Below are 25,868 nucleotides of genomic sequence, written 5' to 3'. Positions count from 1 at the left end.
ACATTACAAGAACATTAAGAGTAGGAATGAAATAACTTCTTCTTTAAATGGCTCAGACAAAAATAATAGCAGTGAAATTAAAACTCATCTTTGCTAGAGAGTTCTTGCATTCCAGCACCACTTAGAGTGGTGATTTAGTGAGACTGAGTGGAAAGACGAAAATAATTGCTTGTTGTCTGTGATCTCAGCAGTGAAGTGCCTGTGGCCTCTGCTTGTTTGCTACGTACTACTGCAGTTCATGAATATTTTATTCTGGCATGATTGCAGAAGCAGCAGTTCCTTCCTCTGTAACATGAGGGCAAGCATCAATGTTTTTACAGTGCAAGCATAGTGATGTGAGTTAAAAATAACCTGTTTGTTTGTTTGCTTGTTTTTGATCACATGGTTAGTTTTAATCCAGATCCGTTCCAGAATCTGCTTTGTGATGAGATGTGTAAATACTTGTATCACTACACACTAATAGGCAGTAGTGCAGAACAGGGTGGGTAGGTCTGCTTCTTTAGGAGGAAGGGAAGGCTTAGCCTGTCCTTACAAATGTGGGGTGCTGTAATGGTAGAGGTGATAAATCCATGCTTTGCAGCTGATTGCTTTCAACCTTAGTCAGAAACTGCTCTGGCAGACAGTTCATAACATTTTAAAGGAGATTTAGGATTCCATTTGCTTCCATGCCCCAGGAGTTCAGTCATCCCCTCACAGTTCTGTTGTCAGTCAGCTCTGCAGCTGTGTGGCACAAACAATCCTCACTGCTGAGTGGCAGCAGTTGACCATGCTGAGCACCACTTCAGCGCTAAGCATTTTGGTGCTAATTCAATGTCTCTGCTGTGATGTTTATTTCCATAGTAAGTGCAGATTCATTAACATTTGAATCTGTTTGCTTGCTTATTTCCACACAGTACTGCAAGTATTTTCAATGCTCCTCCTTCTGTATTTCCTAGTGCTTACTGTCTGCTTTTCTTATTTCTATTTATTTTACTTCCCCTGGAATAGAAAGCAAGAGGTTCACTCATACTTAGTTGGGCAACTCAAATTGTATTTGCAAATAATTTTCCTGAAAGTTCTTAAAACACTTCTGAGTGCAGTCTTACAGTACTGTCCAGTAGGGGTTGGTTTCTTTGGCCACCAAGAGGCCTCAGAGAAACCAAGCGTCTTTATAATGCTGATGGAAAGAGATATTATTCATTGCTGACATGACAAGATACAATTCAAAGTCATTTCATATTGGTCAGAAACAGCTACTGTGCGTTAAGAGAATGTTGATCTTCTCAGATAAAGCCTTCTTCCTGCAGCTTGCAGTGGGACTCTTGCTTAAGTCAAAAACATATCTGGCCAATAATAGGAGAAAGGAAACAAAAAGAAGCAAATAGCAAAGAAAAACCCCTCATCTGCAGATTTTTTAGCTAAGGTTTTCATGTTAAATAGTTGAAAGCTCACAGGGTGTTTGGTATTTGAAATCTCTCCCTTGAACTACTTTTGCAGTATCCATGCCCTACATAAGCTGACTAATACTGCAGTATTGTATCTGCAGTGCTCTTCATCTGCATCTCAAAAGTGTATAATGTGGTGTTCTCTGACAGTGCAGATGGGATGTTGGAAAAAGCCCTTTTCTCTAGATATCCACTCCTTTAGTTTTAAATATATATATATGTGTGTGTGTGTATGTATATATATATGTATATGTGTGTGTGTGTATATATATGTATGTGTGTGTATGTATATATATATATATATATATATATATATATATATATATACACACACACACACAAAATCTCCAGCAGAGTCACAGAGGTATATGTTCAGGAATATTTTTGATAACCTATATATTTTATATATTTGATACCTATACCCAGATGGTGAGTGATGTTGACAGCTTATCTGAAACAAAAAGAATCATTCATTCATTCTTCTTTAATGTGGTATTCAGATTTTCCTTAGACTTTTTGCTTTGAACTAACTGGAGGATTGGAATGAGCATTTGTTATGCCCAATAGCGAACTCCATGTGAGAAGAAAGGATCAAAGTCTTTAACAACAGGAATCCAAAAGCCTTAATTTTTTCCAAGGAGAAGAGAGTTTGAGCCTTGTACAGCGTTAGGGAAACCTCAAGATTGCAAAGACAGGCTGGAGTAACAGGTTAGCTAGGTTTGTAGGAAGTGTTTGAAGGGAATGCAGCTGGCAAATGAGCTGTTATTTTGTGACAAAGCCATTCTAACAGTGAGTTAGTTTACTTGTATCAGATCCCTGTGTGAATTCTCTTGCTCAGAATAAAATGGACTGTATTTTTTTTTTCCAGTTTAATTCATCTGAATTCTCAGGGAGTTCATTCAAACATACCAACAATGTAATTTAAATACTAGATTTGCAATTTTAACTCTGGTGGATTTAATTTTGTTGTCTTCTCCTCCAAGTACATCTAAGGTAGACAAATCCAAAGCTTTGCACATCTGTCTACTTAGCATGTTTGTACAGAAGGTTGGAGATGCCCATGTATGTTTGAACCTACTAAAGTGCTCATTTTCATAGAGTCTTAGAATGGCTTGGGTTAGAAAGGAGCCTCAAAGATCTTCTTGTTCCAGACCCAGTGCCGTGGACAGGGTTGCCAACCACTACATCAGGCTGTCCAACCTGGCCTGGGAATCTCCAGAGATGGAGATTGACCTCAGCCAGTATTTTGACATAACACTGAACAGCTCTGCTTATAGGATTGTTTCTCCTTCTGGCAGGTGCTGCTCCATTATCAGCTCCAGCATTTTCCCTCGTCTTTCCTCTCCTAAAGACCGTTATGACTGAGACATCCCATGACAGTGAAGATAAGGAGGAATTCCTGGTCAAGATTCTGCAGATCCTTGCAGTTCATGCTCAGCTGAGATCATCAACAAACGGCCAGGCTTTGCTGGTAGATGAGGTAAGCGAGAGCTGTCATTTAACAGAGTGAGGTTGTTTGATTTCTGGCTCTGTGTGTCAACCTCGGTTTTTTGTCATGGTTCTTAAATAAGTCGTTCCATACACGGGTGAAGTGCTTTGGAGTCCCAAGATATAAGACTGTTTCTTCCCACCTCCTCTTTCAGAATGGCCCAGAGTTGCTGCCCCGACGGGACATGCTGCTTCTGCTGACCCGAGTGATAGCAACAGGCTCTCCACGGTTACAGGTGAGTCCTCAGCTTCATAACCACAGTCAGGATTCTGCCTCAGCTGCATCAGCATCTAACTGAGGGAAATATATCCACCTGATTAAAAAGCCTCAGGATGGTTGTTGATATATATATATATGTTCTTCATCTCCTGTGTTTACAGTATTTTTCCTGGAATAAAATATATGTTTTTTTTCCCTGCAAGTTTTATGCATCAAAACGTATTGTTCAGTTTTCCACAGGTGTTATTTTATTTCTCCTCTAAGGCTTTGCTCTGTCAAAGAAAATCAGTGGCCAGCAGTAATGTTTATTCTAAGGACAGGAAGACCAATAGTGACAAAAAGGCTGAGGGCTGGATTGAACTCTTCAGTTCCTGTTGTCATCCTGAAGCCTTGTCACCATCCTTTCAGAATTTCTTCTCTTGTGATAACACTCACATCCCACCCTGTGCTCGCTTTGATGAATTGAAAAGAGGGCAGTTGCGGAATCTCTTATACCTACTCATGATATTTCAGGTCTTGGCTTCCAATGCACTGACCTTGGTGTGCACAAGTAGCAGTGGAGAGGATGGCTGTGCCTATGCAGAACAAGAGGAGATTGATGTGTTACTTCAGGCCCTGCAGTCTCCATGCATGAATGTTCGAGATGCAGCCCTCAGAGTAGGTGGAAAGCATTCATGGTCATACACTGAATTCCTTAATTTTTGGGAAACGTGTCTTCTCCAGCTCTGTTGGAGAGGTTTCAGCTGTGATAGTAGTCAATGTGCAGTGTGTCTGCAGGAGGAGGCGCAGTAGCTGTGGAACAATAATCACCTAACTACAGCTCCTTGAGCAAGATGTACTCTGGGTCTGCTCACACCTTTCTTTTGTTAATAGTGTTGTTACAATGGTTAAATGTTTTCTATTTTGAACTGCGTAGAGCTTAGTCTTATAAGGATGAAGCTGTCAAAAAATTGCCTTTTCTGATTGAGCCTGGTGTTTTTGGAAGGCTTCAGGCTTAGACACTTCAAGAAGGTAAAAATACAAACACCAGGTGTATTCTTTCTTTGCTTTGCTGTGAAACTAATTTCTGCTCAGCTCTCCTGAAGTAGCTTCTCTGCACTTAGAAGCAGAAAAGCCTGTAGTCACCAGAGCACAACCTAGTGCCTGCTTATGTCTCTGCACATTGAAAATGGAGCACTATTCTTAGGTTGTATCATCTTAGCTGTTCGCAGTACAATGTCTTGGATCAGCAGTGGCAGTGTGCTGCACACATGGACATGAGTTCTGACACTTCTAACCAAAAAGAGATTGACTTGGCAAAAGTTTTAAGTGTCTGTTTCTAAAATCAGATGTTTACACTGATTCTCCTGTAAATTAATTCAGGGACTGATGGAGCTACAGATGGTTCTACCAACCCCAGACAGCGATGAAAAGAATGGATTGAATCTGTTGCGTCGCCTTTGGGTAGTAAAGTTTGATGTGGAAGATGAGATTCAGAAACTGGCAGAGAGGTGAGAGATCTTTGTGGCTGTTTAGATGTCTCTCCTGCCCTCCTTGTGAAGCTTCACAGGCAAGGGGCTTCCCTCCCAGAGGCAGAGGGCAGCTCTAGGTCAGCCTTGTACTGCATGTAGCAGTGACTTCTCTAGCTGAAAAGTGATTCATCACCTCTGTGTGTGTTGCAGGTTGTGGGAGTCCATGGGTCTGGAACTGCAGCCTGACCTCTGTTCTCTGCTGATCAAGGATGTCATCTACCATGAAGAGGCAGTGCGACAAGCAGGTGCTGAAGCTCTTTCCAAAGCTGTAGCTCGGTATCAAAACCAGGCAGCAGAGGTTATGAATAAACTTACAGAGATTTACCAGGAGAAGCTCTATGTAAGTATGCATGTCCCAAAGGATTGAGAAGCCCAAGCTTGTGCTCTATTTTTTATCTTTTAATAATCATTTTTTCCTTTTGTCTGCCTGGAGGATATATGTGAAGCTTTCTGTTGCTGTGTTTGAGCTTATCTCAAACTTTAATGTATATATCCTCAAGTTACCAGCAAGCAGTGGCAACATTGCACAGTTGGATGATATGCTTTAGGTGATAGAAGACTGTGGCATAGAGCCACGGGGGCTCTTTTTGATGCAGAACTAGCTCTCTGCTTTTCTTTTCTCATGGTATCATACCTCAGCAGTACTTTTAAAAGGGCATAGCAAGTATGCCTGGCAGCATCCTCCGTGTATGTGTCCTTGGAAAAGCCTTTCTGATGAAATTTTCCTCTTTGCAGAGGCCACCTCCAGTTTTGGATGCTTTGGGACGAGTGATATCTGAATCACCACCTGACCAGTGGGAAGCAAGGTACAGTTATCTTCAGATTTATCTCATCACTTCCTGTCCGTTCAGATGCAGTGTTCCAGGTTTTTATTTATACAGTCAGGTGGTGTATAAATGAGGGAAAGGAGCAAAATACAGGCAGGTTTATTAACTTGCTGTTTTCATAGTTCCTTCTGGTAAAGAGTATTTGTGCCTCTCAAGCAGGCTGTGCACACCAAATTGAGATACTCTGAGATCCATCAAAATATAGGGTGCCCTTCTGGTAAGAACGGACTTGCCCTGTCAGTGTGAATCTGTCATGCTACTGGATTCTCACCTCTGTATGGGCAATTGATTGTTTCGGGAGTAGCAAGAAGCTGTGATAGCCTTAATGAACTGAACAAATTCTAGTTTGCATAATTACTTTTTGTCTACTTCTATGCCCTATACAGGTGTAATTGCAGAACATCTTGTTTGCTATCTTAAATTAATCTCTTCTTTATTGCTGATGTATGCTGCTGTACAGCTGCTGTATTTCAGCAGTAGATGAAGTGATCCTAACATTTGTCTATGTGTTGGCCCAAGTATCTGTAATGCTTAATCAGCATAACAGCCATTAGGTGGCTGAAGGATTGTTGTCCTCTGGGGAACCTGCAGCATGGGGTTATGAAACCAAATGCATGTTGCTTGGACATCTCTCAATTTCTGTAATGAATTGCTGATAGCAAGTGTGATTGTGACCTCAAGCAAATGCTTTAAAAAGCTCAGTAAGCTCACACAACTCAACATCTTTACAGGTGTGGCATTGCTTTGGCCCTTAACAAGCTCTCAGAGCATCTGGACAGTTCTCAGGTGAAGCCACTCTTTCAGTTTTTTGTACCAGATGCTCTGAATGATCGCAATCCTGAAGTCAGGAAATGCATGTTGGATGCAGCTCTTTCGACGCTCAACACTCATGGCAAAGTAAGTTTGAACACTTTTTTCTCTATCAGTGGGAACAGGTGGAATGAAAATGTAAATACTGTACTGAAGCCTATAGATAAATGTTTTTGGTTTTTTTTTTTTTGCTGGGAGGGTGTTGTTGCTTGTAACATTTGAACCTTTTTTATAGTATGGACTTCTTTTTGTTCAACAGTGTTCTGGTAGTGACTAGTGTTGACTAAGACTGATTCTTCTAGGTCATTGCTGTAGAAATAAATAGGTTTGAATTAACAGGAGTTAATATGGCATATATTTAGAAGTGAAATCATACCACAGGTCTTTTAATTCTGGGAAGGTGAGATTTCCCTTTCAGGCCTCCTGGGGAGCAAAACTTGAAAGCTTGCTGGTGGTTGGCTTAATTAAACTGCAAAACAACTGAAGTCTCTCAGAGAACTGAAAATGATCTCCATCCTGGCTGTTGGCTCTTCTCCAGTGATTTGTTAAACGAGGGAGGTTTAGGGAACGTAAATTGTTTGGCATGTGCTTTCCTTATATGTGCCAGTCACCTCTTTTGGACAGTGCTCTATGTTGCTGTTAAGCTCAGTGTCTGGTCATTTTTCACTCGTGTCTTACAGCTGCCTTTATGACTCCTCCCTACAGGTGAAAACCAGTGGAGTGTTTTCCTAATATTCGGTCTTCCCCTCTGTCTCTTAGAAAAGTAGTGAGAGGTTTTCTTTACTTTTCTGATCTTTCTTCAGAAATAGAGCAAACATAAGAGCAGGCTCTGGCGTTTAGGCTAGCAGCTTGCCTGGAAACTTGCATTACTTCTGGCAGAACATTGTGCTGATGGGTTTGGGGATCTAATTTTCAAGAGCTAACTTCTCTCTAGCAGGAAATATTTATTGCCTGTCAGAATGGCTCAAGATTTTATGTGATGTGACATATTAAATGAACTGTAAATACTGTCTGATTGTTCGGTTTGTTGGCTCAGAGAAGAACAAACAAGTCCACTGAGCGTAGCAAATCTCATTCTGAGTGGACTCCAGTGGCAAGTTCTGTGGTTTTGTTTTTCAGGACAATGTTAACTCTCTCTTGCCAGTGTTCGAAGAGTTCCTGAAAAATGCTCCTAATGATGCCAGTTATGATGCCGTCAGGCAGAGTGTGGTCATCCTGATGGGTTCACTGGCAAAACATCTGGACAAAAGTGACCCTAAAGTGAAGCCAATTGTTGGCAAACTGATTGCAGCCTTGTCCACACCGTCTCAGCAGGTGGGTGCTGTCTTGGAGGGGTTCCCACATTCCTTGTAGAGGCAGGTGAACACTGTGATGTCAGGGAGATGAAAAATGACTCTAGCGACAGGAATTTCTCGTTGAAGGTGCGGTCCAAGAGGAAGTTATGTTATGAACATTTTGGAATCTGATATTTTGAATTGTTTTACAGGTTCAGGAGTCAGTGGCAAGCTGTCTTCCCCCACTGGTGCCTGCAATTAAGGAGGACGCAGGAGGAATGATACAGAAGCTAATGCAGCTGCTTTTAGAATCTGATAAATATGCCGAGCGCAAAGGGGCAGCTTATGGACTGGCAGGTCTAGTGAAAGGTCTTGGCATCCTTTCTCTCAAGCAGCAAGAGATGATGACCACACTGACTGATGCTATCCAAGACAAGAAGAACTTTCGTCGGCGGGAGGGTAAGGAACAGGAGCTTTTTATTCTGAATACTTCACATTTCCCTTGTTTCTTCTACCACTGTGACTATATTGGGTGACACCTGAACCCTTGTATTTCTTTTTCCTGTAGTTTACAAAAGTTTGCAGAATAGGAAATGGGGGCTGTCTGTCATGATGCCATTGATTGTGTCTTAAAATTGGTCTGTTTACATTATGGTGGGAGCTTAACTGGTCCAAGACAATATGCTTGCACTCATCCCTGCTGTTTTCAAAGGCAGGTGTTGCAAGGTGGTCTTCTGCCTCTTGAAAGGCATTACATATTCTTCTGCAGCAGGTCCAGGGGGAAGTTTCAGAGCATAGTTTTAGGTTTTGCTGCTGAGTGTTTCCCATCCATATTGCTTACCTAAACTAGGACTCAGAGTATGTTTTCAATACTATTAGACCTCTTGCTGTCCTTTCTGAGACCACAAATGGCCAACACAGCTCTTGCCACAAGTGCAGGAGTGTGAGAATTTTACAGTTTGTGGGATCTGAGAGTTTTTTGAGAAATTCTACAGATATCTGGCAAATTGTATTTTCTCTTCCTTCCCTTTAAATCAAGTGTTCTCTCCTGACTATCCTTTTTCTTTATTTAGGGGCTCTGTTTGCCTTTGAGATGCTCTGCAGCATGCTTGGAAAGCTCTTTGAGCCCTATGTGGTTCATGTGCTACCTCACTTGTTGCTTTGTTTTGGAGATGGAAACCAGTATGTGCGAGAGGTAAGAGACTGCAAATTTTGAGAACGTGCATCATTAGGAGAAAGCAGAAATTGAGGGTGTGAATACTGTTTATAATGGACAAATTGAGAAAGTAACGTTTGCCTTGAAATGCCACTAATATAACTTGATCTTAATAATGGAAAACATCTTATTTCAGTGGCCGTTAGAATCTTAGAATGGCCTGGGTTGGAAGGGACCTCAAAGATCATCACCCTGTGCTGCAGGCAGGGTTGCTAACCACTAGATCAGGTACTAGAGCAGATTGTCCAGCCTGGTCTGTAACACCTCCAGGGGCATCCACTACCAATCTGGGCAGCCTGGTCCAGCACCTCAGTGAAAAACTTCCCCTTGACATTTAATCTGAATCTTCCCCTCTTTAGTTTAAAACCATTCCCTCTTTGTCCTATCACTATCTACCTTTGTAAAAAAATAAGTTACTTCCCTCCTGTTTACAATCTCCCTGTAACCATTGGAAGGCCACAATGAGGTCTTCCCACAGCCTTCTCTTCTCAAGACTGAGCAAGGCCAGCTTCCTCAGGCAGTATTTTATATGAAGGCTTTGTTTCCATTGTTCTTGGAGGGAGGAAGAAAAATGTGATGTGACAGACCTTATAAATGTTCTCTTCTCCTTGAAGGCTGCAGATGACTGTGCCAAAGCAGTGATGAGCAACTTGAGTACTCATGGAGTGAAGCTGGTTTTGCCATCACTTCTTGCTGCACTAGAAGAGGAATCTTGGAGAACCAAAGCTGGTATGGACCAGTAGCTGACTGACATGACTGAGCATAGCTTACAGTTCCTTTTGCTGTCATTCTCCTTGTTTATTCCTTCATCCTTAATGATGACTTTGATAGTTTACCCTCTCATAAGGGGACTGGAAGCTTACAGCTTTAAAAATACAAATGAGCTTCCTGAAACATGTGAGCAAATTCTTCTTAACAGATACAAGAAGCAATCTTTATCCTTTATCTCTCCAGAATTGTTTCAAAAAGTGGATTTTTCTTTCCCATCCAAATCTTCTTTAGTACAAAAGCAGATAATATATTTTTTTATTTTCAGGTGGCACTGAGTTTGGTGCATTTCATGCAATGTGTGTGTTCTCTGACTGGTCAGACCACTTGTATATTTAAACTCAACATGAACATAATCCTCTGTTTGCGTCTCTTCTTAATGCCGTGTATTACTTTGTGATTTTTTTTTTTCTTTCTTTTTGCATATTTCATTCACAGGGTCAGTGGAACTGCTGGGAGCTATGGCATACTGTGCTCCCAAACAGCTCTCCTCCTGCTTACCCAATATTGTGCCAAAACTTACTGAAGTGCTCACAGATTCTCATGTGAAGGTGCAGAATGCAGGTCAGCAAGCTCTCAGGCAGATTGGGTCCGTCATCAGGAATCCAGAGATCCTTGGTAAGAATTGTCTATATCTCTAATGGCAAACAGCACTCCTGACACTACCATAGTTTATAATAGCAAGGTTTATCTTTGTTACATTTGGGATTAAATCTGAACCTCTACAGAAACAGAACTTCTCCTAGAACAGTATAGCGTGAAAGCTTCACAACAGCTTTCTGCTTCAAAGCTTTTTGAATATTCCCTTCTGCTTTGTCATTTAACATTGATAGGATTTTCTCTGTTCCTGTGCTTCTGAATGATTTAAAAGGATGTAAGACAACCTGTGAGAGAACACCGTCTCACTCGGATGTGCCTTTTTGGTTTATGTACAAATTAATTATGTTCTCTCCTTTTAAAAAACACTCAGCAATTGCTCCAGTTCTGTTGGATGCTCTCACTGACCCCTCCAGGAAGACCCAAAAGTGTCTGCAGACTCTACTGGATACCAAATTTGTCCATTTCATTGACGCTCCATCCTTAGCGCTTATTATGCCAATTGTTCAGAGGGCTTTTCAAGATCGTTCCACAGACACCAGGAAAATGGCTGCCCAGATTATTGGGAACATGTACTCCTTGACTGATCAGAAGGTACAGTACCAAAAAAAGCTCTCTGTGTGCTGTATTTACCATGTAGAAGCTAACAGGAAAGCACTTAAGGCAGACAGTACCAGAATCCAAGCAGGTTCTTTAATTAAATATATGTAAATGAACAGAAAGTGGCTATAAGTACAGTGTAAATTCTGAGGTGCTTGTCAGCTCTGTACTCTGCTCATGTATGTATTACCAGATTTATCCCTGCAAAAAAGTCTTTTGGTTTTTACTGTAAACAAAATAACAAAGAAAGAAGCAATGCCACTACCGGTGGAACAAAGATCAGTTGCTCACAAATGGATCCCAAATTTGTTTAAAAAGCATTTGTAGAACTAAACCATAGGCTGAAGAGCGGTGTTTAAATTTTGTGGTGATAATCTCTGCGTTTAAACCCTGTGTAAATGTCAAGAATGTTGGGTTTTCCTTAGATGCAAAGTGCCAGGTTGTGAGCGAGCATCAAAAAGGTCTTGAATGGTTTGGACTTCAGCGCTGCTTTTTGTACTTAAAGAACAATTAAATGTGCAATCATTTGTAGGATTCTAAAAGGAACTGATTAAAACTCTTAAAGACATTATGGATGATCCCTAATAATAAGGGGCTGAAATGCCCTTTACATAAAGATGATTTGGATTTCTTTCTCATTTTGGAATCTAGTTCTTATTCTTTGGGCTGTTTGTTTCAGGATCTGGCTCCTTACCTACCCAGTGTGACTCCTGGACTGAAGGCCTCCCTGCTGGATCCTGTACCTGAAGTAAGTCTGTTCATACAAGTGTAGTTAGTCTTTCAGTCAGTAATGTTGGGCTTTGTCCTCATCTCCTGTAGAAATGTAATCAGGCTGATGTATTTGGCTAATCTCTTGTTTTTTTTTGTCTCTTAGGTGCGTACAGTATCTGCAAAGGCACTGGGAGCCATGGTGAAGGGCATGGGAGAATCATGCTTTGAGGATTTGTTGCCATGGCTGATGGAGACACTGACATATGAGCAAAGCTCGGTGGACCGATCTGGTGCAGCTCAAGGTGAGGATGACTGTGTGTGAATATTGAGCTCAGACTTTCCCCTGTTAAGTCAGGTTAGGTTGGCGTTTCTTGAGTTAATCAGCTGTTACTTTTTTCTCTCTCCAGGTCTGGCTGAAGTTATGGCTGGTTTAGGGGTGGAGAAGCTGGAGAAACTTATGCCAGAGATTGTAGCTACTGCCAGTAAGGTGGATATTGCTCCACATGTGCGAGATGGTTATATAATGATGTTTAACTACCTGCCAATTACTTTTGGAGACAAGTTCATTCCATACGTTGGCCCCATCATCCCTTGTATCCTTAAGGTATGCAGCAGAAACCTGAAGGATTTTATTTATTAGAGGACAAAAAGAAGACACCAGGGTATTTTAAGCATCATTTCCATTAATTCTGTGTCATACAGAGACTTTTCCAGCATTGCTGGACTAAAGATAGCCACAAACTTATATTAATTCAAATTATGAATGAGTCGCTTTTGCAAATTATTTGCTTGCTGTCTTTGGTCTGTGGCCAGTAGTAATTTTTTGAAATATCCTTTGTCCGTTTGCAGCACTACAGTTCATTTACTTCTTGTTGCTCAGAAAAAGCATTTTATTTTCCTTGTTGGTATATTGTGCTGAAAGAAAGGAAATAGCTTCCACAGACACTTCTTTCTCTGTTCAGGCACTAGCAGATGAGAATGAGTTTGTGCGAGACACTGCCCTGCGTGCTGGCCAGAGGATCATAAGTATGTATGCAGAGACAGCCATTGCGCTGCTTCTGCCACAGCTTGAGGATGGCCTGTTTGATGACTTGTGGAGGATAAGGTAAGGGATAACTATCTTATCCACAGACATTCCCATGGTTAGAGAAATGCTGTGATTCACGCTTCCTGATGTTCCTCAAAAAAATTAATGCAGAGACATATGAAGCAAAAGCAAATGCCTCTTTCTGCCTGTGGACTGAATATGATGCCTTTATAGCCCTGAGTCTGAGAAGCCCTGCTAGCTGTGAATCGGGTTTCCTGATATCTGCAATGCATTCTTACTAGGTTATTAGTTCTGATAGTGACTCTGAAAAGCACTCCCAAGGCAGTTGATGTGGCAACATTTAGTCCTAACATATTGCTTCTCATTTTTCAAAATGCTGAGTAAGTTTTTGTTCTCCTGTGTATGGAAATGTGCAGTGGAGCGCTCACAGCTAATAGCAGTTGCTTAGAAATTAGCTGTACTAAAAGGCATGTGTCAGCTGAGTGCTGATGAGTACCCTTATCCCAGGTGAATGTCTTTTGGGATGAGAGAGATAGTGTGAATATCTCATTCTTTTTTAGAGACCACCCTGTTCCTTGATACATTACTATGATACTCTCATCCCCTTTTAGTTTGGAATTATTTCTTTCCCCTTCTCTTTAGCATGCTTCTTCACTGTCACGTAGGCAGAATGATCTGACCTATCAGCCCATACAGCATTTCAGTGCTGACGTAGCTCTTTCCACTGCATTTTGCTCATATCTGTATTTGATGTGTTGCTGTATTTGGGCACGTCCTGTCTGATTACCCTGTTATAACACTTGACGTGCTTCTGGTTGCCAGGTTTAGCTCAGTTCAGCTCCTTGGAGATCTTTTATTCCATATCTCAGGAGTCACTGGAAAAATGACCACAGAAACTGCCTCAGAGGATGACAACTTTGGAACAGCCCAATCAAACAAGGTAAAGCTGTCCTTGTCTGTTGCGTCCTTTTTTTAATCAGCTTGAAAAGCTTGCTGGAAAGGCTTAATGGATTAATATAATATGTGTTCTGTTCCTTTTATAAATTTCAGGAGTGGTTAACACAATTCTGTATGTTTCTTTCCAGGCTATTATTAATGCTCTTGGTGTGGAGAGGAGGAACAGGGTGCTGGCAGGGCTGTATATGGGCCGTTCTGACACCCAGCTGGTAGTGCGTCAAGCTTCTTTACATGTTTGGAAGATCGTAGTTTCAAACACTCCTCGCACGCTGCGTGAAATTTTGCCAACACTCTTTGGGCTTTTGCTGAAATTCTTGGCCAGTACTTGTGCAGATAAGCGAACGGTGAGAAACTGAGTAATGCTTTCCTGTTTCTGCAGGCGACCTTGTAAAGTGATTAAGAACACAGGATTATTCTGCTCTTTGGATTGTTCTAAAGCTATAATGAATTTAACTGGTCAGAGGATATCTGAATTCTTCGCTGAAAGGCAATGGTGGTGGAAGTAAAACAATTTTTCCATGGCTACTTGATTTTAATAGTGTTTCCATTGCTACATTTTTTTGTCTGTACTTGGAAAAGTGGTTTATAGTCAAAAAATACCATCTGCTCAAAATTCGACTTCTGAACTATTTTCCTCATTTAGAAAACATAATTACCTACGTTTAATTAACAGGTTGCGGCACGGACCTTAGGAGACCTTGTCCGAAAGTTAGGAGAGAAGATCCTTCCTGAAATCATTCCCATTCTGGAAGATGGCCTGAGGTCAGACAAGAATGATGAAAGGCAAGGAGTCTGCATTGGACTGAGTGAGATAATGAAGTCCACCAGCAGGGATGCGGTAAGTTAAATAAGGAGGGTGAAATCTGCCATTTCCCAGGTATCTGTGCTACAGTCTTGCAGCTGAGATGCAAAAATACAATAACAGTGTTGGACTTATTCTATGGACTAAATTAAAGGCTCATATCTAATGTGAGTTGCTGTTGAAGCAAACGTGTGTATTTGTACCTCTTGGTACATTAAAAACATTGCAGAGTTCTGACATTTATGAGCCACAGAAGCATCTACAAGGCAGTCTTAGAACACTGCAAATCTTTAATTAATCCTTCTTTTCTTCCTATGTATTTCAACCAAACAGCAGTTCAGTTTCTGTTGTGCAAATTCAAGGTTTTAGCCGTTTTACTGAGATGCATCTGCCCATTGTGCTTTATATAACCTGTAATTTTATCTCTATGTATTTAGGTGCTGGTTTTCTCAGAGTCCCTGGTGCCTACAGTGAGAAAAGCACTGTGTGACCCTCTGGAAGAAGTGAGAGAGGCTGCAGCTAAAACCTTTGAACAGTTGCACTCAACAATTGGGCATCAAGCTCTTGAAGATATCCTTCCATTTTTGTTGAAACAGCTGGTAGGCACTGTTCAACATGAACCAATTACTTAATCAGTAATGTTATAGGACCGGTTTTGAATAACTAGCTTAAGAGAGAAGGAAATTTGCATTGGCAGACCTTCTAGAGAATGCCCGTCTCTATTTTGTCTCCTCTGTGGAGTCATGCTAGTCATCAGTAGGGAAAGTTTTGTGGTTAAAGCATAGACTTAAGAATTGCTACATCCGGCTCTGCTAGGGAATTGCAAATGTCACCTCTGTAAATTGGTCACCATGCCTGACATGTTGCCTCTTTTTCTCAGATTAGGTTTAGCTACATAGTGTGAGAGTGCTTTTATGTACCTATGTGAGTGCTGGTTGCATGATCATGCAGTGAGTTGTCACCTTGTAAGAGGAGGTTAGCTTGGTGTGTCACAAATCATGTCCTGTTTTTGTTTTCTCTCTCTCTGTAGGATAATGAAGAGACATCTGACTTTGCTGTGGATGGTCTTAAACAAGTTATGGCTGTCAAGAGCCGTGTGGTACTGCCTTATTTGGTGCCAAAGGTACAACTGGAAACCAGTTTTAAACTTCTGTCTAAAAGCTGTGCTTCTTCCTGTGTTTGCTGCCAGTTTTCTTTAGAACAATCTGCCAAGACATTTCTGTGCTCAAAACTGTGTCATTGTGGCGCACTCATACTTAAAAATTTTCCTGTTATAAATGACCTGAGATTCCTCCCGAAGAAACTTTCTGCTTGTCTCATTTTTGTTTTTGTTTGGTTTTGCCTTTTAGCTGACTACTCCCCCTGTGAACACCCGTGTGTTGGCTTTCCTCTCGTCAGTAGCAGGGGATGCTCTGACAAGGCACTTGAATATCATCCTGCCTGCTATGATGTCTGCACTGAAAGAGAAGCTGGGGACTAGTGAAGAGCAACTGGCAAGTAGCATGGCTCAGCTCTCTGCTATGACAGGCTGCCTGAAGATAGTTTGGGTTTACCTCTCAGCACCGAGTCTGTATTCCCTAGATATACAGGCTGTGTGTTTTAATTCTATCCACTGACTTCTTTAGGCAGAGCCTTCTTGCCTGGTGGCATATTGAGAGTTAAAAAGCATATGCTTTCCAAATCCATTTGTATCCTTAAAGAAATCTCTTTGGCCCAAACAAGATACAATTCTCCATTTACTTATTCTTTGGAAACTGTCAGTGTCTGGTGAAGTTTGTATGTATTAGTGGGAAATAGGACTGAAAGATTAAAGGGATGAAAGGAGAAAATCTCCTATTTGCATGTAGTGCTCCTTCTGAACTACTTTCAGAAACATCCATTGTTTGGACTCCAGAAAGCATCCTGGAGCTGTGATTGCATATAGATGTACACAGGCTGGTGAATTGAGAATGCTGTGGATAGAGTCCTGTCTGATACAGATGCCCATCTACTCAGCTTCTAGCCCTGAGTTCGTTTCTAATATACCTACAGCTGTACTTGCAGTTGGTATCGTGACACAAAGACTTGAACTGCCTAAATTAAAAAAATTACCTAATGAGACCCGTGGTCTCTGAGGGTGAGCAAGACTGGGTGGACAAAGGTACGCTGATTCTTGGAATTCAGCCCTTCTGTAGCAGTGGAGCCACCTGTGCAACTTTTCAGGTCTTTTGTTGAACTTTGAGAGTTGATTTTGTACTTATGTCTCCTCCTGGACTGGTGACCCATTCATAATGTTTTTGGGCTTTTTCTTTCCCCTGACATTTGTTACTAAGTAAGCATAAGGATGGAGGCAGCAGTAGGAAATCAGTTCTGAATTAAGCCTTTGATGGCATTACAACCAGCTATTCCAAAAGAAAAGTTTAGCAAGCGGTATATGTTGTGTCTTTTCTCTTAGAGATGATGTTCTGGATAGCACGGGGAAACCTGGGACTAACTCTAGTTTTATTCTATTTGAGAGTTAATGTAGAATTAATTTGGACTCTTTAGGAAATGGCAAATTGTCAGTCTGTAATCCTTTCTGTGGAAGATGATGTTGGACAAAGAATTATAACCGAAGATTTACTAGAAGCTACCCGCAGCCCTGACCTGGGAATGAGACAAGCAGCAGCTATCATTCTGAATATCTACTGCTCCAAGACCAAAGCAGACTACACGGGTCATCTTAAGAGCTTGGTTTCAGGCTTGATACGTTTATTTAATGATACCAATCCTGTAGTTTTGAATGAAAGCTGGGATGCACTTAATTCCATCACCAAGGTAAGAGACAGCTTCAAAAGTTTACAGTGGTGGTGGTTGGTAAGGAGAAAATGCAGATAACTGGTAAAATACTGTGTAAATTGAATCTCCTGCTTAAACTACTTCTGTGTTGGCAAGTGCTACAAAGGTTTGAGATGTAAGATGAGCTTGGCATCAGCATTGCCAGTGAGTAGTTAGGTCTTTGGAAGGGGTGGGGAAACAAGTGTCTTCTCATGATGCACCTGAGAATTCAGAAGGAACTGTAGGTTGTGATATTACTTCATCTTTTTGTCTTGCTCCTCTCTCCTACAGAAATTAGATGCTGGGAACCAGCTTGCTCTCATTGAGGACCTACACAAGGACATCCGGGTTGTAGGGAATGAGGCCAAAGGCGAGCATGTGCCAGGATTTTGTATTCCTAAGAAGGTAAAGGGTCAAAATGAGCATGTGATGCAAAAATGGACTCGATCACAACCATCCTATCTAATTTTGGAGGGAAACTGATTAATACTATGTTATGGTAGTGGAAATACTGAAACTAGCATTTTAAACCCCTGTATTGGAGAGGCTTTTTGTAGGTTGCTTGTGCTTTTGGATTACCCTGCAGACATCTCCTTTTGTGACAAGATCTTTGACAATTCTGTTATGCCTGGAAGTCATACTTGCTGATTTTGTGGAGAAGTAATGCTGGACTTCTGTGCCAAATTTCTATGGTTTAAAAATTCCCTCATCCACCAGCACTTTCCTCATAGCAACTGGCTTTCTAAGGCATAGATGCATTAAATCAAACTGAATAAAAGTAGCTTTGTAAATGTGGAAGCAGGCAGATGAAGGTCAACAGGAAATTGAGAGAAACTGTTTAAGTCTGTTCATCTGGTATATAACAGGAACAAAAATAAGATACATATTTTTTGCATCTCAGGTTCTAAGCTCTTTTGTTGAATTGTTATGACAGGGAGTGACTTCTATACTTCTGGTGCTGCGTGAAGGTGTTCTAACTGGTAATCCAGAGCAAAAGGAGGAAGCAGCAAAAGCCTTGGGGCTGGTTATTAAGCTGACTTCTGCAGAAGCTCTTAAACCATCTGTAGTGAGCATTACTGGACCACTCATTCGTATCTTGGGAGATCGGTTCAGCTGGAATGTCAAAGTGGCTCTGCTTGAAACATTAAGCCTTCTTTTAGCCAAGGTAAGATACAAAGTAATTGACTGTAGTTTGTGAGCATTTACTACAGCAGCCTTCAGAAAACCTGTTGCCTTTCATTTTAATATAGCTAGAATATCAGCTGGTGTAGATCTAATATCTAGAATGGCAATAAAATTGGGTTGTATTCTCCCAGCAACTGAATCAATAACTGGACCTCTTAGAAATACTGCTAAATGCTCATCTCACTTTCACATGATCGACAACTACCAGGTAGTTAATTTCTTTTGTGTTGATGCTTTTTGTGAAATGTGAAGTCTGGAGATGACCTTTGTACATATTTGAACTGAGCTGGGCTTTTATGTAGTGCTCTGTATTGAAAAGAACATCTGTGACGATGTAGGATCTTTCTTATGTTTCCATCTACAGAAAATAGAATTAGATTGGAAATGTTTCATTGTAAGTCATCATTTTGTGTTTTTCCTGTTTTAGCAGAGTGTTAGATCTGTTTGTTACTGTGACAATTAACTGTTGTAGAAGTCAGGCTGTTTACAGGCTTTGATTTCTAGCCACGGTTACATACTCAACTCCATCACTTCTCCTTCTTTTATCTCTGTTAAAGGTTGAGATTGCCCTGAAACCATTTTTGCCTCAACTGCAAACAACCTTCACCAAAGCTCTGCAAGATTCAAACCGTGCTGTTCGCCTTAAAGCTGCTGATGCTCTTGGTAAACTTATTGTTATCCATGTAAAAGTGGATCCTCTTTTTACTGAGCTACTGAATGGAATTCGATCCAGTGATGACTCTGCCATCAGGTAAGCTGTAGGTGGAATCTCAGGCCTTGCTGCTTATTGAGGATGAGGGGCTAGGATGAATATGCTATGTAGCAATTCAAGATTACTTCCTTTCCCCCCCTTTAATTAACAGTAAGATTGATTTACTGTTAATGAAGGGTTGTAAAAACAATACTGTGGATGATAGGGACATATTGGGTCAAAAGCTGCACTCTGATGTGATGAGGGGTGTTGCTTGGCATCTGCCCAGTTCACTCTTCTTCAGTTTCTAAACTCACTGCAACCTACTTCCAGGTACAAGACTGTATCATTTTTCACTTTGACCTGAAGTAACGCAGCTGTTCTTGTACCCTATATGTACAGATTCCTGAGAAATTAACTTCTTGGGGGTTTTTGTTAATATTTGAATAGTCAGAAGATACTTATTTTGTAAGAAAGAGACACAAGTACACAAACATGGAATGAGCTCTAGCATGGAGCTTTCATCAGTGGAGAAAGTATGAGTTTCCTAAATTGTAAGTCATATTAATCTAATAGCTGTGTAAGGAATTCTTACAGGTGTCCAGAGCTCAGTTTGCCTCTCCCTTCACCCTAAAGAACAATCTCTGACTGTACATTGTGATCAATTCTAGGGACACGATGCTGCAAGCACTGCGGTTTGTAACACGAGGAGCTGGTGCAAAAGTAGATGCCACAATTAGGAAGAACATCAGCACGGTGCTTCTTGGGATGCTGGGACATGATGAGGTATAGCTTCAGATAGCTGTGAAGGATCCCTGCTGTAGATTGTCTGATTTCTAAATTTAAAATCGGAACTAAGAAAATGATTTTCTAGAATAATCTTCCAGGGCAAGTTATTATTGTTAGAGTGGAAAGAATCTGTTATAAAGAAATGCTGCAATTGGACATCACTCGGTAAAATGAATATGGTCTGTAAAACCAATTTCACTGGAGCCTTCTGGTGTTAACTGAACTGGAGATCCCCAGCCAATTACTTTTAACTCTGAAAGCCTGTGAGTTAAATGTCTCCTTAGCAACCACACAGGTGGATTTGCAGTTCCTCACCAACATGTGTGAGGCAGCTCTGAAGTCAGGATATGCTTTTTTTTATCTCAGAGAGAACCCACAGTACCTTCACTATGAGCACATCTATGTGTTTGCAGGCTCTCAGGTGGGGTTTATCATTTGGTGTGAGGAATTTTGTTTTGTAACAACAGATTTTTCTCCAGTGAACTACGGACTCTCCTAAGTTAAATGTGTGATCCTCTGTATATGGCAGATAGCAATAGTATCATCTGTGAGACTGAATGATCAGGTAATGTCTTTGTGTCAGTATGTGCAATGCAGGCATACAACTGTTGGTACGTTAGAAATAGAACAATTGAAAAATTCCCACTGGATTTTAAGTGTTAGGGTAGAGAAGTGGAGATGTTTATAGACGCAGAACCACACCAAACAAACATGAATACGGAGGTTTAACAGTAAAATCTTATCACAGCAATAAGCTTATGCAGAGATGGCTAGAAGTAATATTTGTTGTCTGGACTGAATCAAAATGTAACTCTTAATATATCTTTTACAATACTCACTTTCCTCTTTATAACTTTTCCATTTAACAAGTCACAGTTTGTATGAGACCTGTAATTTTACAATCTCTGCTGGCTTTTTTTGACTGGATGTGAGGCTTCCATTATGTACAACAAACCTTGCAAAATGACAGAAATCCACAGGTAGCAGGAGGCAAAGAGTGTTTGCTAGTACTTTTTTTCCCCTCCTCTTTTTATTTCATCTTTCTGTCCCTTGCTTGTCTGACTGCTTGTCCTTGATGTGGATTGAGCTCAACCAGTGTTATTCTTTCCTTCCTTTCCTCATTTAGGATGCCACCCGCATGGCTTCAGCTGGCTGCTTAGCAGAACTCTGTGCATTTCTGTCAGAAGAGGAGCTCAATCTTGTTCTCCACCAGCACTTACTGGGTAGGTGAAGCTACTGTGTCAAGAACTAAGTCTGAAAAGCAGGAGAAGATACATTCTTAGTCAGTGGTTTGTGAAAACTTTGTGACTATTCAGGTTCCTTCTCTTTATTTTAAACAAATCTCTAGATTTCCTTGTACTTTTCTTTGCTTGTGGCTGCTCTTACAGTCTGGTACAATCATCGAGCACAAGGTGACAATTATAAGTTGGGTTTGCCATATTTTTTGTGGATTTGGGTTGAAGTGATTTGATGCAAGTACTAGCATGGCTGAGCAGTTTCTTAGTGCTGATTCACAGTGGATGGGAGGTGACGGTGCATTCAGGCAGGATGGGGGAGGGCTGTTCCACTTCATTTGATGACACCGTGATCACAAATTGGCTCATGACTATAGCAGACAATGTCTAATGACTTCAAATGCTTTTGGAGAATTAACTGATTTGCTTGTTAGTTAGTCAGAAGCATGAATTTTGTAGGAACCTTCTAGTGTTTGGGAGTGTTATAGTGCTCTATGGAATTGAAAAGGGAATCTACTAGCTGGTTTGAAATTACAGATTACTTATACAATTTTATTGGTGTCAAAGCTTATGTAATTGTAACAGCAAGTTTCTTCATGCACCAAGTGATGTGGGTGTGATTACATGTATCATCAGAAAAACCCAGTTCAATGGTATAAAGTCAGTGTGTTGGGTTTCAATATCAGTCCAGAGAGAACTCCTCTCTGATAGAGGTATTGTGTTATAGTACAGATTATATGTCTCTTTTGGAAGGAGAAAGATGCTGCTCTTGTAGAAGCAGGTTGACAAACTGACGGATGCTTTCTCAGATGGATACAGTAGCCTTTCTTAGAGGTAGTTCTTCTGCCATTTTTAGCAGACATCTCTGGAATTGACTGGATGGTGAGACATGGACGAAGCCTGGCCCTCTCAGTGGCTGTAAATGTTGCTCCATATAGGCTGTGTTCCCCCAAGTACTATAACAGTGTTCTGGAGATGATCCTCAGCAATGCCACTGCTGACAGGGTAAGTGCTGCTTGAGAAAGGGCAAGTTCTATTCAAGTGCTTGTGGGAGTAGTTACAAAAGGCTCACAGGTTCACAGTGTTACAGAAATAAATTTAAAAAATAAAACAGAATACAAATGTATTCTGAATGTTCTTCCTTGACTAGATGCACTTTTATCGTGAAACTTCATGATTGTGATTCTGATTCTTTGACTGCTGGTCTCTGTCAGGATGAAGATTATTTAATCTTCAATGGTAGAGTAACTTTCACTGGGAGTAAATTCCACTTCTGTTGCTCTATTAAAGTTCTCATTCACAGGCCAGGTTTACAAGATGAACAAATACTTCAGTTTAGAAGGAACAGAGTTGAATGAATAATGTAGCGTAACTTGGGGGTTATGTGGGGCCTGCCATGTCGTTCTGTGTGGCTCACTGTCACGTCATGATTTTTTCATCCTCTTTATCCAATAACATTACACTGTTTTCATGCATTGCATGCTGCAGTTCATTGTCAGATACGTTCAGCCTTTTGCAAAAGCTCACCAGTCCATGTGACTGTGGGCCTAGTTATAAAGGCTGTTGAACTCTACTGTAGTAACATCAATCATATCACAATTTGTTTTTATGCTGAAGATACCCATTGCAGTTAGTGGCATCAGAGGGATGGGCTTTCTTATGAAATACCACGTGGAAGAAGGAGGGAATCTGCCTCCAAAACTTTCCAACCTCTTTATTAAGGTAAGAATTTTTATGCTACCAGGCATTCTCCTCTGATCTTAACCAGTGTAATACAATCTTTCTTTCAATTTCAATTTCAATTTACTTTTAGTTTACTTTGCAAAGTTAATCCATTGTAACCCAGTGTGAAAGCTGAAACCTCAGTTGCCTTATTTTGAGAAGCTGTAACTACTTTGATAGTTGGAGATCCGTACAAGTTTTTTGTGTTCCAAAGCAGACAGAATAATTTTACAAGCCTGCCTTACAGCTGTGAACACAACACCTCCATCTCTGTTGTAATGTGGAAATTTGACTTGTTCTGTGGTAAACTTTGATTCAGTGTGAATAATTGTTTTCCTTTGCAGTAACAAGCAGCTGACAGAGATGGGAAGAAAATCATGGAGGGGGCGGAGGGGGGCAGGTGTCAGTTTGTTTCTAAAATCTGATAAAGATCAAAGGGGCTTTGTTAGAAAGCTGTTGAATATCAACTCCTTACCTTCTCTGCTTTTGCATCAGTACTTTCAGACTTGTATTTTTTTTGAATGGGAGCAGCTCCTAGAGCCTGGAAGGAAAGGCAATATTGACATTAGTGCTTTATTTATTTATTTATTTATTTTCAATCAATATCTATTTGAAAATCTACCTAAAAATTCCTTTATTTCTCTATTGTTCTGTATTTTTTTCCCCCCACGAAAGTGGGCAGGAAGAACCTGAATTTTGAACATGAGAGTGTATTCAAAGTCTTAGAAAAGATGAGGGTAGACAGAGTGAGGGGTAGTGGTGGAGCACGCGAGCTGCCGCCGCTTTGTAATTTGTCTGCCAACGTTATGGTAAATAAAGATGTGTTACATTTCACATTTGAAATTTCTTCTAAATTTACTTGAAAATCCACCATGAGTGCAAGTCAGCATGCAACCTTACTGTTTTTCAAAGCAGATTTTTCATTGAAATATATTGATTTGTATCATAGCGTTGTTTAAATGCGAGTACAACAATTGTCACAATTCCTTTGTTGAACTGTCACAATTCACAGAGTGAAACACCATATATATATATGTGTGTGTGTGTATGTATATATATGGTGTTTCACTCTGTGAATTGAAGGCTACTTGTTTTACTTGATGTAGTTAAAGGTACTTAAGTGAGGAAAAAAAGGTAAGCTTGTGCTTTCAATACCTTGTCCTTGGTATATCTAAACTTAAAACCATCTTTGTCTCCTTCAGTGTCTCCAGAACTCATCCAGTGACATAAAGTTAGTTGCAGAGAAAATGATCTGGTGGGCAAATAAAAACCACCTTCCTGCACTGGATCCTCAGACAATTAAACCAATCCTCAAAGCTCTTCTGGACAACACAAAAGACAAAAACACGAGTGTAAGAGCTTACAGTGACCAAGCCATCGTTAATCTTCTGAAGATGAGAGCGGGTGAACAAGTGCTTGAGGTATGAGACAGAAGAAAACAGAACCATTGGTAGTAGGCTGTGTCATGTGGCTCTGCTCATGTGTGAATGTTTGCCTGGAGTCTCAGGACATGCTGGCAGTCTCTTATGAAATAGGTGGAGTGGGATATTCCTATTTGCATTTAAGCCTTCATTAGTATTCTTATGGTAAGCTTTGAAGAAGCATGCAAGTTATGTCATGCTGCACAACCGTACAGTGTGGTATTATTGAAGTCAAGGTATTTAATGTGTTCTCTGTGTTTAATGTCTGAAGCCGTATTGTGCTGTAATTGCCTTAGCTAGGACTGGTAGTTTATTGCTTTTGTCACTTTTATAATCCTATTGCAAACCTCTAGCTGGTTTGGTTGTCATATCTGGAATCATAAAACCAGATGAAGGCTTTGGGAATATTCAAAGATGCAGATAAACACACCTTGTAAGGCACCTAAACTTGCTCTTATTTTGAATGGTGTGCCATAAGGAATCGATTATTTGGTGTTTTCTTCCTTCCACAGTCTGTTTCCAAGATTTTAGATGCAGCCAGCTTGGAGCTTCTCAATGAAAGCTGCAGGAGATCTCTTAAGAAGCTGGCTGGCCAGGCTGACTCTGATGAACAGATAGATGACACTATACTGACGTGATTGTCGAGCTCCCGAAGACAAAACAACACTGACCCAACCGCTGCATCAGCATTTCAACTCAAAACACCGACTTTAAATGTTTTCATTTTTGAAAATGTTAATTCTGATGGGATTTCATGAACAGGACTCCCAGAGAGTATTTTAGTATCAAATATACCAGAATAGCCTTAATTAGACCCACGTTAGCTGAAATTTGAAAATTTGGTCCCCTTTTTGAAGTAGATAATGCACAAGAAACAGAGATACTAATCTATACTGATCAATTTTGGCCAACTGTGAGATGTGGCTAGAGCACATCAGGCTTAAACTCTGGTGAAATCTACTTGTTTTCCAGGGTCTGTGCCAAAACTCTGGTATTGGAAGTACTGTTGTTTTTTCCAGAGACCCTGTGAAGCCGGAATTGTTTTTGTGTACTGCTAACTTGCTGCTTGTGACGGTTCTGAAGGGTGAAGATCCCTGTAAAACACAGTATTTAAAACAGCCTTAGAAATCACAGATTCAAGGGGGGGAATTAAATGCAGTCTGTTTAAAGAAGGAACATTTAATAAAGGCTTTGACTTTGATCCTTCTGGTGTAAACTGTTCTCTTTACGCATTCATTTGCCAACAAATGAATACCGTGATTTACTTTCTGGACATGTGTTTATTTTTTTAGGGCATACAGTCTATTGAGTGCAGTAATCTATATAAGCCCTCTAGTAAAAGCTAGGGTTTAAAACCAAGCTAGAACTGACATTTAATGAAATTTGTAATTACTCCTGTTAATTTCTGGAGTATTTTGGACTATATACAACTTTTTATTCAATTTGTGAAAGCTATTTTTGTCTTCAAAGGCTTCAGAAGATATTTGGCATTTCCAACATGCAGAGGGGTTTTGTCATTGAATTGTACTGCTCTGAGAAAGCAGTATTTTTTTTCATCTGGCCAAATAGTCAATTTTTTTCCCTTTAATTGACTGAAGCCTTTTATGCTATTTGATGGAAATAGTGGGAAAAATTGCTTTGCAGGGTAGACATTTTTAAGGAGAAATGTAGTTTTGCATTCTGCTTGTTAAAGTGAGCCCTGTCTGTTTGATGGAACTACATAGAAGAAGGTTGCTCTTCAGAAACCAAAGCGCTACGATTTACGGTTTCAAGTGG

General features: G+C 40.5%; 1 protein-coding gene across 3 annotated transcripts in view; it reads left to right on the top strand.

Moving 5' to 3' along the window:
- The window catches only part of GCN1 (GCN1 activator of EIF2AK4), a 39,774-nt gene extending 14,479 nt beyond the window's left edge, over positions 1-25,295 (top strand). For 2 of the 3 annotated variants that reach the window (XM_072351021.1, XM_072351020.1), the window contains exons 26-58: positions 2,723-2,904; positions 3,068-3,148; positions 3,646-3,789; positions 4,495-4,622; positions 4,794-4,983; positions 5,379-5,449; positions 6,202-6,367; positions 7,400-7,594; positions 7,767-8,013; positions 8,628-8,749; positions 9,385-9,499; positions 9,977-10,156; positions 10,509-10,729; positions 11,415-11,483; positions 11,610-11,748; positions 11,854-12,050; positions 12,409-12,551; positions 13,317-13,434; positions 13,580-13,795; positions 14,125-14,289; positions 14,691-14,852; positions 15,284-15,376; positions 15,603-15,746; positions 16,780-17,049; positions 17,341-17,454; positions 17,984-18,214; positions 18,792-18,985; positions 19,597-19,711; positions 20,841-20,937; positions 21,806-21,954; positions 22,567-22,671; positions 23,874-24,092; positions 24,605-25,295. In XM_072351021.1, coding sequence (XP_072207122.1) covers positions 2,723-2,904; positions 3,068-3,148; positions 3,646-3,789; positions 4,495-4,622; positions 4,794-4,983; positions 5,379-5,449; positions 6,202-6,367; positions 7,400-7,594; positions 7,767-8,013; positions 8,628-8,749; positions 9,385-9,499; positions 9,977-10,156; positions 10,509-10,729; positions 11,415-11,483; positions 11,610-11,748; positions 11,854-12,050; positions 12,409-12,551; positions 13,317-13,434; positions 13,580-13,795; positions 14,125-14,289; positions 14,691-14,852; positions 15,284-15,376; positions 15,603-15,746; positions 16,780-17,049; positions 17,341-17,454; positions 17,984-18,214; positions 18,792-18,985; positions 19,597-19,711; positions 20,841-20,937; positions 21,806-21,954; positions 22,567-22,671; positions 23,874-24,092; positions 24,605-24,730 — 5,108 coding nt within the window. In that variant the 3' untranslated portion in view covers positions 24,731-25,295. The remainder of the gene's footprint in view (positions 1-2,722; positions 2,905-3,067; positions 3,149-3,645; positions 3,790-4,494; positions 4,623-4,793; positions 4,984-5,378; positions 5,450-6,201; positions 6,368-7,399; positions 7,595-7,766; positions 8,014-8,627; positions 8,750-9,384; positions 9,500-9,976; positions 10,157-10,508; positions 10,730-11,414; positions 11,484-11,609; positions 11,749-11,853; positions 12,051-12,408; positions 12,552-13,316; positions 13,435-13,579; positions 13,796-14,124; positions 14,290-14,690; positions 14,853-15,283; positions 15,377-15,602; positions 15,747-16,779; positions 17,050-17,340; positions 17,455-17,983; positions 18,215-18,791; positions 18,986-19,596; positions 19,712-20,840; positions 20,938-21,805; positions 21,955-22,566; positions 22,672-23,873; positions 24,093-24,604) is intronic. The other variant, XM_072351022.1, reaches the window with a different exon arrangement.
- Positions 25,296-25,868: the final 573 nt, after the last annotated feature.

Source organism: Excalfactoria chinensis, chromosome 16, assembly GCF_039878825.1.
Source record: "Excalfactoria chinensis isolate bCotChi1 chromosome 16, bCotChi1.hap2, whole genome shotgun sequence".
Lineage (NCBI taxonomy): Eukaryota > Metazoa > Chordata > Aves > Galliformes > Phasianidae > Excalfactoria > Excalfactoria chinensis.
The sequence above is the reverse complement of the archived record's forward strand: the minus strand, read 5'-3'. Positions and strand labels throughout refer to the sequence as shown.